Source organism: Taudactylus pleione, unplaced genomic scaffold (genome assembly GCF_031769625.1).
Source record: "Taudactylus pleione unplaced genomic scaffold, aTauple2 ptg000479l, whole genome shotgun sequence".
Lineage (NCBI taxonomy): Eukaryota > Metazoa > Chordata > Amphibia > Anura > Myobatrachidae > Taudactylus > Taudactylus pleione.
In genome coordinates, this window is record NW_028284881.1 from 2266919 (window position 1) to 2280415 (window position 13497).

Consider the following 13497-nt stretch of genomic DNA (forward strand, 5'->3'; position numbering starts at 1 on the left):
CTTACCAAAGAAATTGCATTGGAATTTCAGTTGTGATCAAAGCATACGTTGTAGTATGTGCCTGTTTTTAGTTTTGTCTAAATTCCTGTAATTGTTATTTAGTGGATAACTACAGTTTACTTATACTAGCTTCTCACATATCTTGCACCAGTTAGGTCTCTGTTTCAGTTGGAGTCTATCACACAGCATATTATTACACACTTCTCTTTGGCAGTGTAAAGGCCCCCACACATGGAGCGATATAGCGGTCGATCCGACGTTTTTGAACGATATCGCCGCTATATCGTTCCGAGGGTGGGCATGATATCGTCCACTGCGCACCCCCATGGGGTCGTTTGTCGCTCCTCCAGATCTTTCTGTATGTTCAATTGATCTGGGAGATCGACGAACGATTCCATGCAGCGCTATGTGGGTAGGGGAGGGGAGTTCCGGCATATCGGACGGTCGGCCACGGATCGCTCCATGTGTCTGGACCGCCCTATATGTTGGCTGTCGGAACGGCCATCGCATCGCAATGTGCATATCGCACCATGTAGGGCCCATAACAGTGAAGCCAACAGTGAGCTGGCAATGACGTAGCAGTTTCCAGTATTGCACCAACTTTCTCATATAAAGGATATTTGCTTGCTTTCAACATTGTTTTATATTGAGAGTAACCATCAATATGGAGACTATTTATCAAAGAAAGTTTTTCATAAAATTATGCAGTAACTGCAGTTCTCACCACAAATTAGGAAAAGCTTAATGCAGGAGATTTCAAAGAAAAATCCTGCTAAGACTAATTGCTGCTGCAAACTGCAGTTTCCATTATCATAATTGGGGACTGTAGTCTGACCCCTATGTACCAAATACTGAGTGTAAACTGCTTTATGCCTATGGAGGCAAATTCGTCGGAGATTGATCTTACAGTCCCTCTCTGCAGCCTCCAGAAACTGACACTACGCATGCACAGTAACCGTTTCCCAGGAGCAGTCTTTCAAAACTACTGTTCGTACATAGGTCCTCTTCTCCTTTGTATAGTATTAAATTATACATTTTAATCTCTGTCCTATATATAAAATGATTTTACAATTGAATTATTTACTTTCACTGTAGTATTTATTTTTTTAAAATTTGATAAGTGAATTATACTAACAAAGTACTTTACTGTTGATTAAAATAAAGCAGCTAAGTCTCTATCTGGCAGAGTTTCTAGAGGGTTGTTGTTTACAAATGTTGATTTTAATTTGAAAACTTTGTGGCATATTTGTTGTATGTTTAAAGTGGTCAATTACACACAAACAGACACCTGAAGAGACAGTGTGTAAATAAACAGATGTTCCAGCTGTACTTGCCTGCATACAGGTTTCTGTATCTGGTTGGGAGTCTGTTAGCGAGTAATTGCTGGAGCGTTTTCAGGGTTCTCCTGTCACTCTCTATAACAGTGTTTCCAAACTTCAGTCCTCAATGACTCTTAACAGTGCATATTTTCGAGATCTCCTATTTGATGCCCAGTGCAGTCTTTACTGGTTGACACATTTTTTAAAAGATCCACAGATGGTGCTTATTATTTCACATTGAGGAAATCTGTAAAACATGCACTGTTAAGGATTCCTGAAGACTGGCGTTGGGGAACACTGCTCTATGACATCAGCCTGTGGGATGTATTGCAACTTTCAAGATAGATCCTGATGGTTGTAAATATGCATTTGAAATGAGTGTGACAGGATCTTCAGGCAATGCCAGCGCTTAATTTAAATAATGGCTAAAAGATGGGCCGATATAACAGTGGTAATAGAGGGCAGTTGTCCCAACATGGCAGTTGGGATAAAATAACACCCATAAAAATCTGATTGGGTAATTGAAAGGGGATGTAGTCAGGAAGCCGACGGTCCAAATGTTGACTGACTGCTTCCAGACTGTTTAATCCCGACAAAGTACTAATGACAGGCGTCGAAATCCCGACGCCTGTCATTAGACCTACACCGGGAGACCGGACAGCCGCGGTGGGGGGTAGGGTTAGGTTTTAGGGCTCTAGGGGTGACTTAGGGTCAGGCACCCCCCAGGTAGGGTTAGGTTTAGCGTGGGGGCACTTGGGGGGGTGGTTAGGGTTAGGCACCCCTAAGGGAGGGTTAGGGGGGAAAATAAGGTTTGTATACTTACCTTATTAGCGATCGGGATCTTCACCTCTGCCGGGCTTCTGCTGTAGGCTACGGCCGGCGGTAATACCTAGTACACCCATTGATAGACGTGTTGGTATATGGCCCTATGATAAGCCAGAAGTCAAATGGCCACTCAGTGCTAAACTTCTGCTACGTTGCCAGTCATAAAGTGGCCCAGGCGGTAACATGTTCAACTTATGAGGCCAGATTTAGGCATATATTATAGGATGTAAATATCAGAGAAGGATGGGCACAATTTTACAGCTTATTTTTGGTGTGCATAAATATCTGTATATATTCCCTAAGCCTTCCTTAGTGGTGCCTAACCCTAACCTGCCCCCAGGGGTGCCTAAACTTAACCCCCCCTCCTCGCACCCTAAACCTCCCGGCGTGGTGCCTAACCCAAAGTCCTCCCCGGAGATCCCTAGACCCAACCCTACCCCCCCACGCCTGGCTAAGCGCTAACACTGCACGTCTTACCTTCCTTCAGAAAGCAATCTGTCTAGATTTCGGCGTCAGGATTACGACGCCTGTCTTTAGTCCCGCGTCTGTATTTAGACAGACTGTCTCCCGGCTGTCGGCATTTTGACTGTATCCCGTTTTGAGTGTTTCTTTAATTTATTTTTCTGGTTCATTAATTATCCCTCCTGTTTCCATAGACAGAAATCCAAAAACATGACCTGTTCGTGGCACTTGAGGATAGTGGTTGAGAGCACCTGTGCTAGAGGAAATCTCTGAACTACTTTATAGTTTATACAGGCTTGTGGATGCTCACACACTGTTGTAGGAAAAGTGATGAGTCTGATGATGCAGCCAGAAAAACTAACATACTGTTTTGGTAGCTGTACTTTTTGTCCTTTTATTGGCAACTTTTTTAGCCATTGTTTGAGGGCTGTGGGTTGTGCCATTAACTGTTTGTGATGTACGGATATGGAAATACTCCATTATGCATGTCTGTCATTTGGGGAGGGGAATGCCAGAGTAAATCTGAACAATGCAATTTTTTTATACTAAACTTAGGGCCTGATTAAGTGATGGACGCAATCCTGTCACGACTGTGATTCTGTCCGCTGTGGTCTTGAGCACTGAGATGCCCACCTTCGGTGTTTCACTTACGCCTCTTATGTACAATAAAGGAAACATTGGTCACACATCGAACTTCTGAGTAAGCCTATGCTGTCTCAGATAGAGCGGCTCTCCTAAGATGCCGAGGCCTCTGCAGCTGCGGATAAATTTCTAGATGCTTACTAGAGCACGCCCAGAAAAGGGTCCTGACGCGACTCCATTTTTCTAACCACCCCTCCGTTACCTCCCCCAGATGCTGCCGGTCACTCACTTTGCAAATAAATCCTCTCTGCAACTACTGTCACTAATCTATTGCTGCATGTGTGCAGTGCAGCTGTAATGCATGCACAGTAGCATAAAATTGCTCACTGTGTCCACCATCGACATTGCCTCCCTCTCTGAATCAGGTCTTTAGTTATACAAAATAAATGTGACTGGTGTGTTTTCCTATATAACAATGTATAGTCGTGCAGCCACCTTGTGCGTATATATAATAAACCGCAACAGTGTCCAATTATGTTATTTCATTTAGTACCAATAAATAAAATAAAACCTATATAAATATAGCAATTCAAATACACAAGTGTGATAAATAAATAAGATCAGTTGTCAACATATATATATATATATATATATATATATATATAATTATTTTTTTTTAAAAACAATATGTATTATATAATAGACAAAGAATTGATGTAGACACAAAACAAAATAATATAAAATGATCACAGTGTGGTTCAGTTAGCCTCTATCGGGTAACCACTTAATCTGTATATAGATGTACAAAGAATGCATAAAGTGCAGGGTGCTGTGCAAAAAATGCATACAGTTATCCTATATTGTCAAAATATATAGAAGTAACCTACTTGAGTCAGGAATAGTGGACGGGTGAAAAAGTTTTGAAAAATAAGCAATGGATTGTTTGTAAATTAGTGGGATCATTTAGACCACAAAAGTGTCCATATTGATACATTGGCACAATATGTGTGTCTCAAAAGTAAAAACACTATAGTAGTGTTCCCTCTAGCTCCGGCGGGAGGCAGGGCGCCGGAGCTAGAGAGGGCATGCCTGTGCGCGCGCCCGCGACCGAGAAGGGGGGCGTGGTCATCGGAAAAGGGGGCGTGTCTATAAGACACGTCCCCTTTTCGTCACTCTTGGGGGCGTGCCCGGCACTTACGGACACGCCGGGTAGCCCCCAAGCCCTGCAGACAGGGAGAATAGATGCCGGGCGCATGCGCCCGGCGTCTATTCTCCGGCGGTGACCGGGTCACCACATGTTTCTCCACCCGCGGGACGCTCCCGCAGGCTGTGAGGGCAGGGCGCTTTTTGCCCTCCTCCTGGAGGGCAGGGTGCTTTTTGCCCTCCAGAAGGAGGGCAGGGCGCCGCGCCCCGCTAAAACAGCCTAGCGGGAACGCTATATAGTAAACAAACACACACACACCATTTTTTAGTTGACGGTGACTGAATGAAGAAAGTAGATACAGGTTGAGTCTCCCATATCCAAAATGCTTGGGACTAAGGGTATTTTGGATATCGGAATATTCCGTATTTTGGAATATTTGCATTCCATATTGAAATGTCTTAAGAATAGGGCCCAAATCTAAACACAGAATGCATTTATATTTTATATACCCCTTATACACACATCCTGAAGGTAATTTTATACAATATTTTCAATAATTTTGTGGCTCAAACAAAGTGTGTGTACATACATGAAATTCATTTATATTTCATATACACCCTATACACACAGCCTATAGGTAGTTTTATCCTTTATTCTGAATAATTTTGTGCCTTAAACAAAGTTTGTGCACTTTGAACAATCAAAAAGCAAAGGTTTCACTATCTCAGTCATGCTAAACATATTCCGTATTTTGGAATATTCCATATTTCGGAATATTTGGATATGGGAGACTCAACCTGTAGCTGGATTGATATGTCAATATCCAATTGGATTGATATGTCACACACACCCTAGCCTAGAAGCCAGCTTTTCATATAACTGGGGATGCCCACACTGATACGTAGGACATAAAACATCTAAATTTCAGAGTGTGCCTCTGGTAAGCAATGAGTTTGCTGTGTTGTATGTGAGCTTTTAAAAGAAATATAGTTTTGTTTTGACAGACAGATCACTTAAGATGAATTATCAGGAAGCCACTAGTTTTCTGCTGACCTGTTTGTGAAGCCAGTCCTGCCATGCACTAAACACTTGGATCACTTTCCAGTTTGGCATATTTTAGTGGCTAAATTGTAAAGATCTGGCCATTAGGCACTTGATCAGAATGACCGGCTCAACTGGGGGCCAATTATGATAGAAAGTTGGCCAACCACACACAGTCATATCAGGAAACTGGTAACAAAATTGTTGGAAAAAAGACACGGGCGCACCCTAATAGTAAGCAGCCACCACACACCAAGAACAGTTAATAGAGAAAACAATACAATAAAATTTGGTCACATATATGAGGCGCTAATTAGCGCCTCATATGTGACCAAATTTTATTATATCAGGAAACTGGATTTATGGTCATGATAAATAATAATACAATCAATTTAGCTTGAACCATTCTCTGACAAACTGTAAATTCCCCCCCAATAATGTTACTGTATGTTTCTAAGCAGTTAACCTTCAGTGTATGCTTAATAAAATGACCAGTACCTTTCTGCACCCTCCATCAAGAGTAGGATCCAAAAGCAGCATGCTTGGTATGTCCGTATCACACATTGCTGCACAAGCCTGTTGTTCTAGCTCAGGCCTGGCCAACCTGCGGCTCTCCAGGTGTTGTGAAACTACAGCTCCCAGCATACCCTGTTACAGTTTTGCTATTAGGGAATGCTAAAAGTGTGGCAGGACATGCAGGGGCTTTCATAATGTTTCACAATAGTTGGAGAGGCACAGGTTGGCACTGGGGTCATGTAATTTACCATGTCTTATTTCCCTGCATTCATGATCCCTCCAGTGTTCACTGTGAACACTCTTACACTGTGTCGGCATTCCCAGAGATGAGACCTACCAAATCACACGAAGTGCCGGTGTATGTATGGTATCATTTAGTCATGCTGTGCATTAGTAATTACTATGTTTAAATAAGCATTTACATCAGTTTTAATTAGTCATTGATGAATATAATGTAACTTCATGTTTCCAAAAACTCTTATTGAACCCTCTGGAATATACCAACTGCTAGATTCTATAGATACAGAGATTGGCTAATGTGTTTGTACTCCTAGATTTAGCCACTGCTGTTGGTTGTCATTTTAAGTGATAGCTGTGGAATTATTGTCTGAATTTGTGCTCTTTGTTTATGTCACTGTATGTAGTACATTCTGTGTTTAGGTGACTCTTAAGAATGATTTCACGCTTTACACATAATGGGGCTAGGTGAGAGTTGTAAGTAAAATGGGCATTCATTACTAAAGAAACCATGCATGAAAAAAATAGCATATTTTTTAATATATGCAGAATTTTACACATATCGAGATAGGATAGCAACGTAATCGTAAGTGTCTATGTACACTTGCTCTGTACTACAGATGTATTGTTGCTTACTGGTTTTCCGTATACCTTCCGGCACGAGACATCCTGCACAACTCAGACCCTCCAGTAGCAGTAGCGTACCGTATTTTTCTTTACATTTTGTGTCTTAGTTACATCGCAGATGCAGAGAAAAGTCCCTCACCGTGTACTACAGATGCTAGGCTGCGACTTTAGCTGCACAGGAATTGATTTCACACACATACAAAGTTGCAGATGAAGCACAACAGAACTCGGCGTGAGAAAAAGCCGCAGTCGCTTGCATCAGAGCCATTTTTAGACAGATTCAGACTCGGCCACACACACACATGTTCAAATTTTGCATATCACATTCATCAGTGAAAACTAGCAATGTAGTTCTGTCACTATAAACTTGTGTTTTATTTATAAGATGCACATTTTGGGGGGGAAAGACGCTCTGCGCTTCCGAGTTGCATGGGACCTGGCGTGCTTAGAGGGGTTATTTGGCGCCAGTGAAGCAAAAGAACAGCGCTAGGGAATATTAGTATTTATAAAAGAACACATCTGTAGGTGCAAAATGTACACTTCCTAACAAGTTGTATCAACTTACTACACGCTTACAACGCGGTCTGCTTAGCTCGGATTTGCGCGTGCACGCCCTTACTAGCTTTTGCCCACATGAGAACGCGCTATTGTTTCCTTGTTGAGTGTCTCTTGTCATCAATGTACAATGAATTTACAAGGGTTTACCTGTGCATTTTTGTGTTTGTGTGTACTCCTTTTCTGGGCATGCACAGTGCACATTCATGCAAGATATGCCACAAAATGGGCATACATTTAAATCTACATCAGCCCCAATGTTTGGATGCCCTTAACAGCACAATATAAAATAGATTAATTAATACTGTATTAATGCCTCCATGTTCATCCTCCTGTTGAAAATCACAAGCTTTAATGTTGAAGATTTACTATTGGAAAGTTCATGCAAAGTATAGCTCAAATCTGAAGTGTATTTTTCTTTAAGATATAGATAGATATACTATAATATGACCATTTCCTTTGTGAAGATACAGTGTACTTGCTTTTCATTGCTGTCAATAACAATTCACTTCTGTATAGGTGAGACACGTATGCGGTTCTATGAATTGTTAGTTAATGGTCTCTACACACCCCAGACTCTTCCAGTTGGATGTGACTTGGATGCTTCACCCAATGTGAATGAAACTCCACAGGTAAATAGCCAATTAGAATTGACAATTTGATCTGCATGTATCGATTAATCTGCTATGTAGTTTAGCTGTAATAATATTGTATTTAACTTATTTATAGGCAGGGTTCCCTACTCAGTGGGGACCTTGGGTGTAATTACATTGCTTAGGACTGGAAGAATTGTGGGTACTTTCTAACTGGATAAGCACAAGCATTTAATGTGCCTGTCTGTGCCATCACTACCCCTACACTGTGTTGGGCTAGAGATGGACTAGACTTTTGTGATTTCCCCCACTCCCTTTACTTCTGAAATACACTGTGTTATAGTAAATAAAAGCTATTAATCTGTGGGGGACATCAGATACACTGAGGTATAGAGTGCAATGTTAGAGACTGGGCACTTTCAAATTTTATCTCCAAAAGCTCAAGCTTCTCCTTCTATACCCCTAAAGTCTTATGGGAAGTTCAGTTTTTGTAAGTGCATGGTCCTGGGCACTGTTAATGTCTGCCGATCTTCTGAACAGCATTCACAAAGCTGCAGGGTCTGTGGTATACCCAGAGATAGCTGTGAAGGTGTTACGGTTAGAACTTTTTACTGCCGCCTGACTGCTCCCAGTGTTGGAATCCAGCACCTCCTTGCTGGTATGGCTTCCCTCACAGAGGTAAACCTGCCAATAGAAAGACTCTACAGATACCAGCAGCTTTTATGCACTGCAGGTTGTTCTGAGTTTGCTTATCTTGTGCAGTCCAAAGGGAGCCGGTCTGTGTACTGCAACTTACTGTGATCTTGTGTCTGTTTAATAGTTCAGTATTTTTCTTTTATTTCTGCACTCCAACTGATCTTTCTGTCTCTTCTTATCATTTCCATTTTCTTATCAAAGGAGTATGTCCAGAGCTAGGCATGGGAATGGGATGCCGACACTCTATTTTACTGTTTCTAGGTGCCATTCTAATGGGCCAGTCAGGGCAGGCTCTTTGATCAGCATGGGAGGGTGGAGGCCCAATAGCCACAAGCGCTGACAAGGGCTTCCACTGAGTTGGTCGAGCCTGCCTATGCAACATGTTTGGGCTGTTTTATGCAAATTTTTACTTTTGTCACCATTCCTTGGGGCTAAATGTGGTCTCTTTCTGTGGGAGCCTCTGGTACCAATTTTCCCCTAATTGTAGCTCATGGTAGGTGCTCGCTGCTACATAACTAGACAAGACAGTTTTGGCCAATAGGCCTGGCAAAGTCTGTGCATGACCCTTTTTTCTTTGTGTCTTATTCAGGCCAAAGCTAGATAGCTGATTTACCTGGCCACAAGGGAAAATAATGAATATATACTCATTAAAGCTTCCAGTCCTTAGGGCCTCAGAGAAGCCATCAGATGGGCTGCCCAACCACTATATTTTGTGGAGGGAGCTTGTCTGCTTCTCTGTTGGATCTGAAGGTTCAGTTCTTCATAGACATGGATGAGAGGAACCTGTATATCAGTAATTCATCAAAGATCTCCTTAAGTGTCGACCCAGGCTTTCTTTGAGATAAAACATTGTTTTTTGCTGAAATTGTTCCATAGGGGTCATTTCAGTCCTGGGTGATGAGTGGTGATTTCGCTTTTACTAAACTCTTTTCTTGGTTCTGAATCTGGAAGGATGCTTTTGACTCATTCCGGATCATTCTCTCAGCGTTCTAATGGATAGAAAGGTTCAACATGCAGTCCATTAGGTCAGTTATCTTAAGTATGTACTAGTTTAGGCTATCCATGGACATCAATAATGTGTCCTTGTATGTTTAAATAGATTTGCCTTTTTTAATTCCAATGCTTTATTTCTGGGCAATGGTAGCCTGGCTACAACACCTAATGTGTTCACAAAGGTCAGGGCATTAATAACTGTATTTCTCAGGTCCAGGCAGTGACAGACATTTAATTTGTCATTGTGTCAGCATTTTATTAGTGGGTCAGGACTACTTACTTATTTGCAGCTGGACTTTATGCTTGCGAGTATTGTGCTTTTGCAACATTTAGCCATTATTGTCAACATTGTTAGTTCTATAAAGGATACAAATTTTCCACTGAGAAAATTGATATGCCTATCTCTGTTCCTATTGTGGAAGTAGAAGACCACAACTATTGATGTCCGCTTATAATTTAAATCATCTGTAGGAAACCTCTGAACCCTATAGGTTTTCTTATTTATGTGTGTATATACAGTCAGGTGCATAAATATTGGGACATTGACAGAATTTTCATATTTTGGCCTCTATTCACCACCACAATGGCTTTGAAATGAAACAAACAAGATGTGCTTTAACTGCAGACTTTCAGATTTAATTTGAGGGTAATTACATCCAAATCAGGTGAACGGTGTAGGAATTACAATGGTTTCTATATGTGCCTCCCACTTTTTAAGGGGCCAAAAGTAATGGGACTATCAACTCAAAAGCTATTTCATGGACAGGTGTGGGCTATTCCCTCGTTATTTCATTATCAATTAAGCAGGTAAAAGGTCTGGAGTTGATTCTAGGTGTGATATTTGCATTTGGAATCAGTTGCTGTCGACTCTCAATATGAGATCCAAAGAGCTGTCACGATCAGTGAAGCAAGCCATCATTAGGCTGAAAAAATCAAAACAAACCCATCAGAGAGATTGCAAAAACATTAGGTGTGGCCAAATCGACTGTTTGGAACATTCTTAAAAAGAAAGAACGCATTGGAGAGCTCAGCAACACCAAAAGACCCGGAAGACCACGGAAAACAACTGTGGTGGATGACAGAAGAATTATTTCCCTGGTGAAGAAAAACCCCTTCACAACAGTTGGCCAAATCAAGAACACTCTCCAGGAGATAGGTGTATATGTGTCAAAGTCAACAATCAAGAGAAGACTTCACAAGAGTGAATATAGAGGGTTCACTATAAGATGTAAACCATTTGTGAGCCTCAAAAACAGGAAGACCAGATTAGAATTTGCCAAACAACATCTAAAAAAGCCATTACAGTTCTGGAACAACATCCTATGGACAGATGAGACAAAGATCAACTTGTACCAGAGTGATGGGAAGAGAAAAGTATGGAGAAGGAAAGGAACTGCTCATGATCCAAAACATACCTCCTCATCAGTGAAGCATGGTGGTGGTAGTGTCATGGCGTGGGCATGTATGGCTGCCAATGGAACTGGTTCCCTTGTATTTATTGATGATGTGACTGCTGACAAAAGCAGCAGAATGAATTCTGAAGTGTTTTGGGCAATATTATATGCTCATGTTCAGTCAAATGCTTCAGAACTCATTGGACGGTGCTTCACAGTGCAGATGGACAATGACCTGAAGCATACTGCAAAAGCAACCAAAGAGTTTTTAAGGCTAAAAAGTGGAATGTTATGCAATGGCCAAGTCAGTCCCCTGACCTGAATCTGATTGAGCATGCATTTCACTTGATGAAGACAAAACTGAAGAAAAAATGCCCCAAGAACAAGCAGGAACTTAAGACATTTGCAGTAGAGGCCTGGCAGAGCATCACCAGGGATGAAACCGAGTGTCTGGTGATGTCTATGTGTTCCAGACTTCATGCTGTAATTACCTGCAAAGGATTTGCAACAAAGTATTAAAAAGTGAAAGTTAGATTTAGGGTTGTTTAGTTTGTCCCATTACTTTGTGGCCCCTTAAAAAGTGAGAGGCACATATAGAAACCGTTGTAATTCCTACACCATTCACTTGATTTGGATGTAATTACCCTCAAATTAAATCTGAAATTCTGCAGTTAAAGCACATCTTATTTGTTTCATTTCAAAGCCATTGTGGTGAATAGAGGCCAAAATATAAAAATTCTGTCAATTTCCCAATATTTATGCACCTGACTGTATTTTTGGATTATTTGTCAAATTTGTATAAATAAATTATGAGAAAATACACATCACTATATATCTCATGGATCATATGTAATGCACCTAGAGACAACCATTCTCGTTTTATTGTTACATTTCAGCGCTGTTGTTGTAATTTTTGCTCCAGGACACTCATTTTCTGTCTGATATGCTGATAAACCAAGGCCGAGGTTGGGAATCACTGCCTTACAGGGGTATTCAATTTGGAGCGAAAAGTCAGGTTTTGCGATAATTTCGCACTGATGATGTCATTTTCACTGGTTTTGGTTTTAACCGTATTCAATTTCAAAGACTTTTCGCAACGGGGATAACTTTTCACCACTGAATAGGTGGCGAAAAAAAGTGCAGAATTGGGGTTTAGGGGTGCAGGCTTAAAAAAAATAGCCTGCACCCTTCAGAATGACCTCTTGAAATGATCTGTGTCAAAAAGAGAAGAAAAAAAATTCGGGACACCCCAAAAAAAGCACTTTGAATTTAGGGGCCAAAAAAATAAATATTGGGGGACAAAGTTAAAAAATAGCGAACATGTCTCTGAGGGGGTCCCCAAGTATGCCCCAGGTGTTTTTTTTTCATTGCAGCTGCTTGCGGCAGGGTTTTTCATGATTTTTTTAAAGTCACTTTAGCAACTTTAAATTATGCTGACCCCCATTTTCAAGTACCCCAAATTTGCAGTGCATAGTTAATTCTCCCCCCCAAAAATTCTAAATGCTCTTCTGCATCACTTTCTTCAAAGTCGCATTTATGCACTTCCCGCGGCTATTAGAAACCCCGACTTCCTTCAGTAGTTAAAAATGGGGGTACCCATAGTGATCCCCCATGTCTACACATCTTTAGGGGGGTCCCTAGAATATTTCCCAAAAATTACTGTTTTTGTTGAACCTGTAAAAAAAAAAAGTTGAAAAAATTTACAACCCCCTACCCCCCCCAAAAGCCAAACCAGGCTTGCCAGCCAGTGGTGGTTTCTAAAAATACGGGGAACAAAATGTGTAGGGTTCCACCGTATTTTAGAAACCAACACCAGGCTGCAGGGACTAGTGCTGGTTTTAAATATAGGGGGCAAAAAACATGTGGGGTACCCCCTGTATTTAAGACCAGCACCAGACCCAACCGACCGCCGGGGTGTAATGCCACAGCCCGGAGACCCAATCACCGGGGCTCCAGGTCCAAAGCATTACACCCCAAGTCGGTCAGCGCAAGCCGGTGATCTCGGGGAGGATGGGTACCCCCCAAAAAAGGGTCCCCCCTCTCCCGAGCACCACAGGCTTACGCTGAAGCCTGAGGCTCTTTCCCATACCCCTTGCTTGGTGGGTATGGGGGTAATAGTGTAACACTAGTGTACTTTACAGTGGATCTACAAGTGCCAGCATGCCTGCCATTTTGCACTTGTGGAACTACAAGTGCCAGCAGACATGCGGCACCTGTAATTTCACTGTAAAATAAATAGTTATAAAAAGACAAAACACATACACCGTGTCCAGTATAAGTTTATTACACACACCTACCCATTCACACATACTTACCTATACCAGATATTCGGTCCCCTTGTCCAAGTAGAATATTCAAAAAACATGGCCCTGCAAAGAAAAAAAATCATACTCTCCTCTATCCTGGCACTGGTCTCCGCAGTAATCCACATACTTGGCAAAAAAAAACAACTAATACACGACAAACGAACGAGCTGTGAATATGTGTGTTCCCACGCATACTCATAGCTACCG

At 41.6% G+C, this 13497-nt stretch overlaps 1 protein-coding gene across 1 annotated transcript in view; it reads left to right on the forward strand.

The window, feature by feature from the left end:
* Nucleotides 1-13497, forward strand: part of SETD1B (SET domain containing 1B, histone lysine methyltransferase) — an 87572-nt gene that overhangs the window by 4805 nt on the left and 69270 nt on the right. Inside the window, exon 5 of the mRNA XM_088449159.1 lies at nt 7828-7940. Within this exon, the coding sequence (XP_088305285.1) occupies nt 7828-7940 (113 nt within the window). The remainder of the gene's footprint in view (nt 1-7827; nt 7941-13497) is intronic.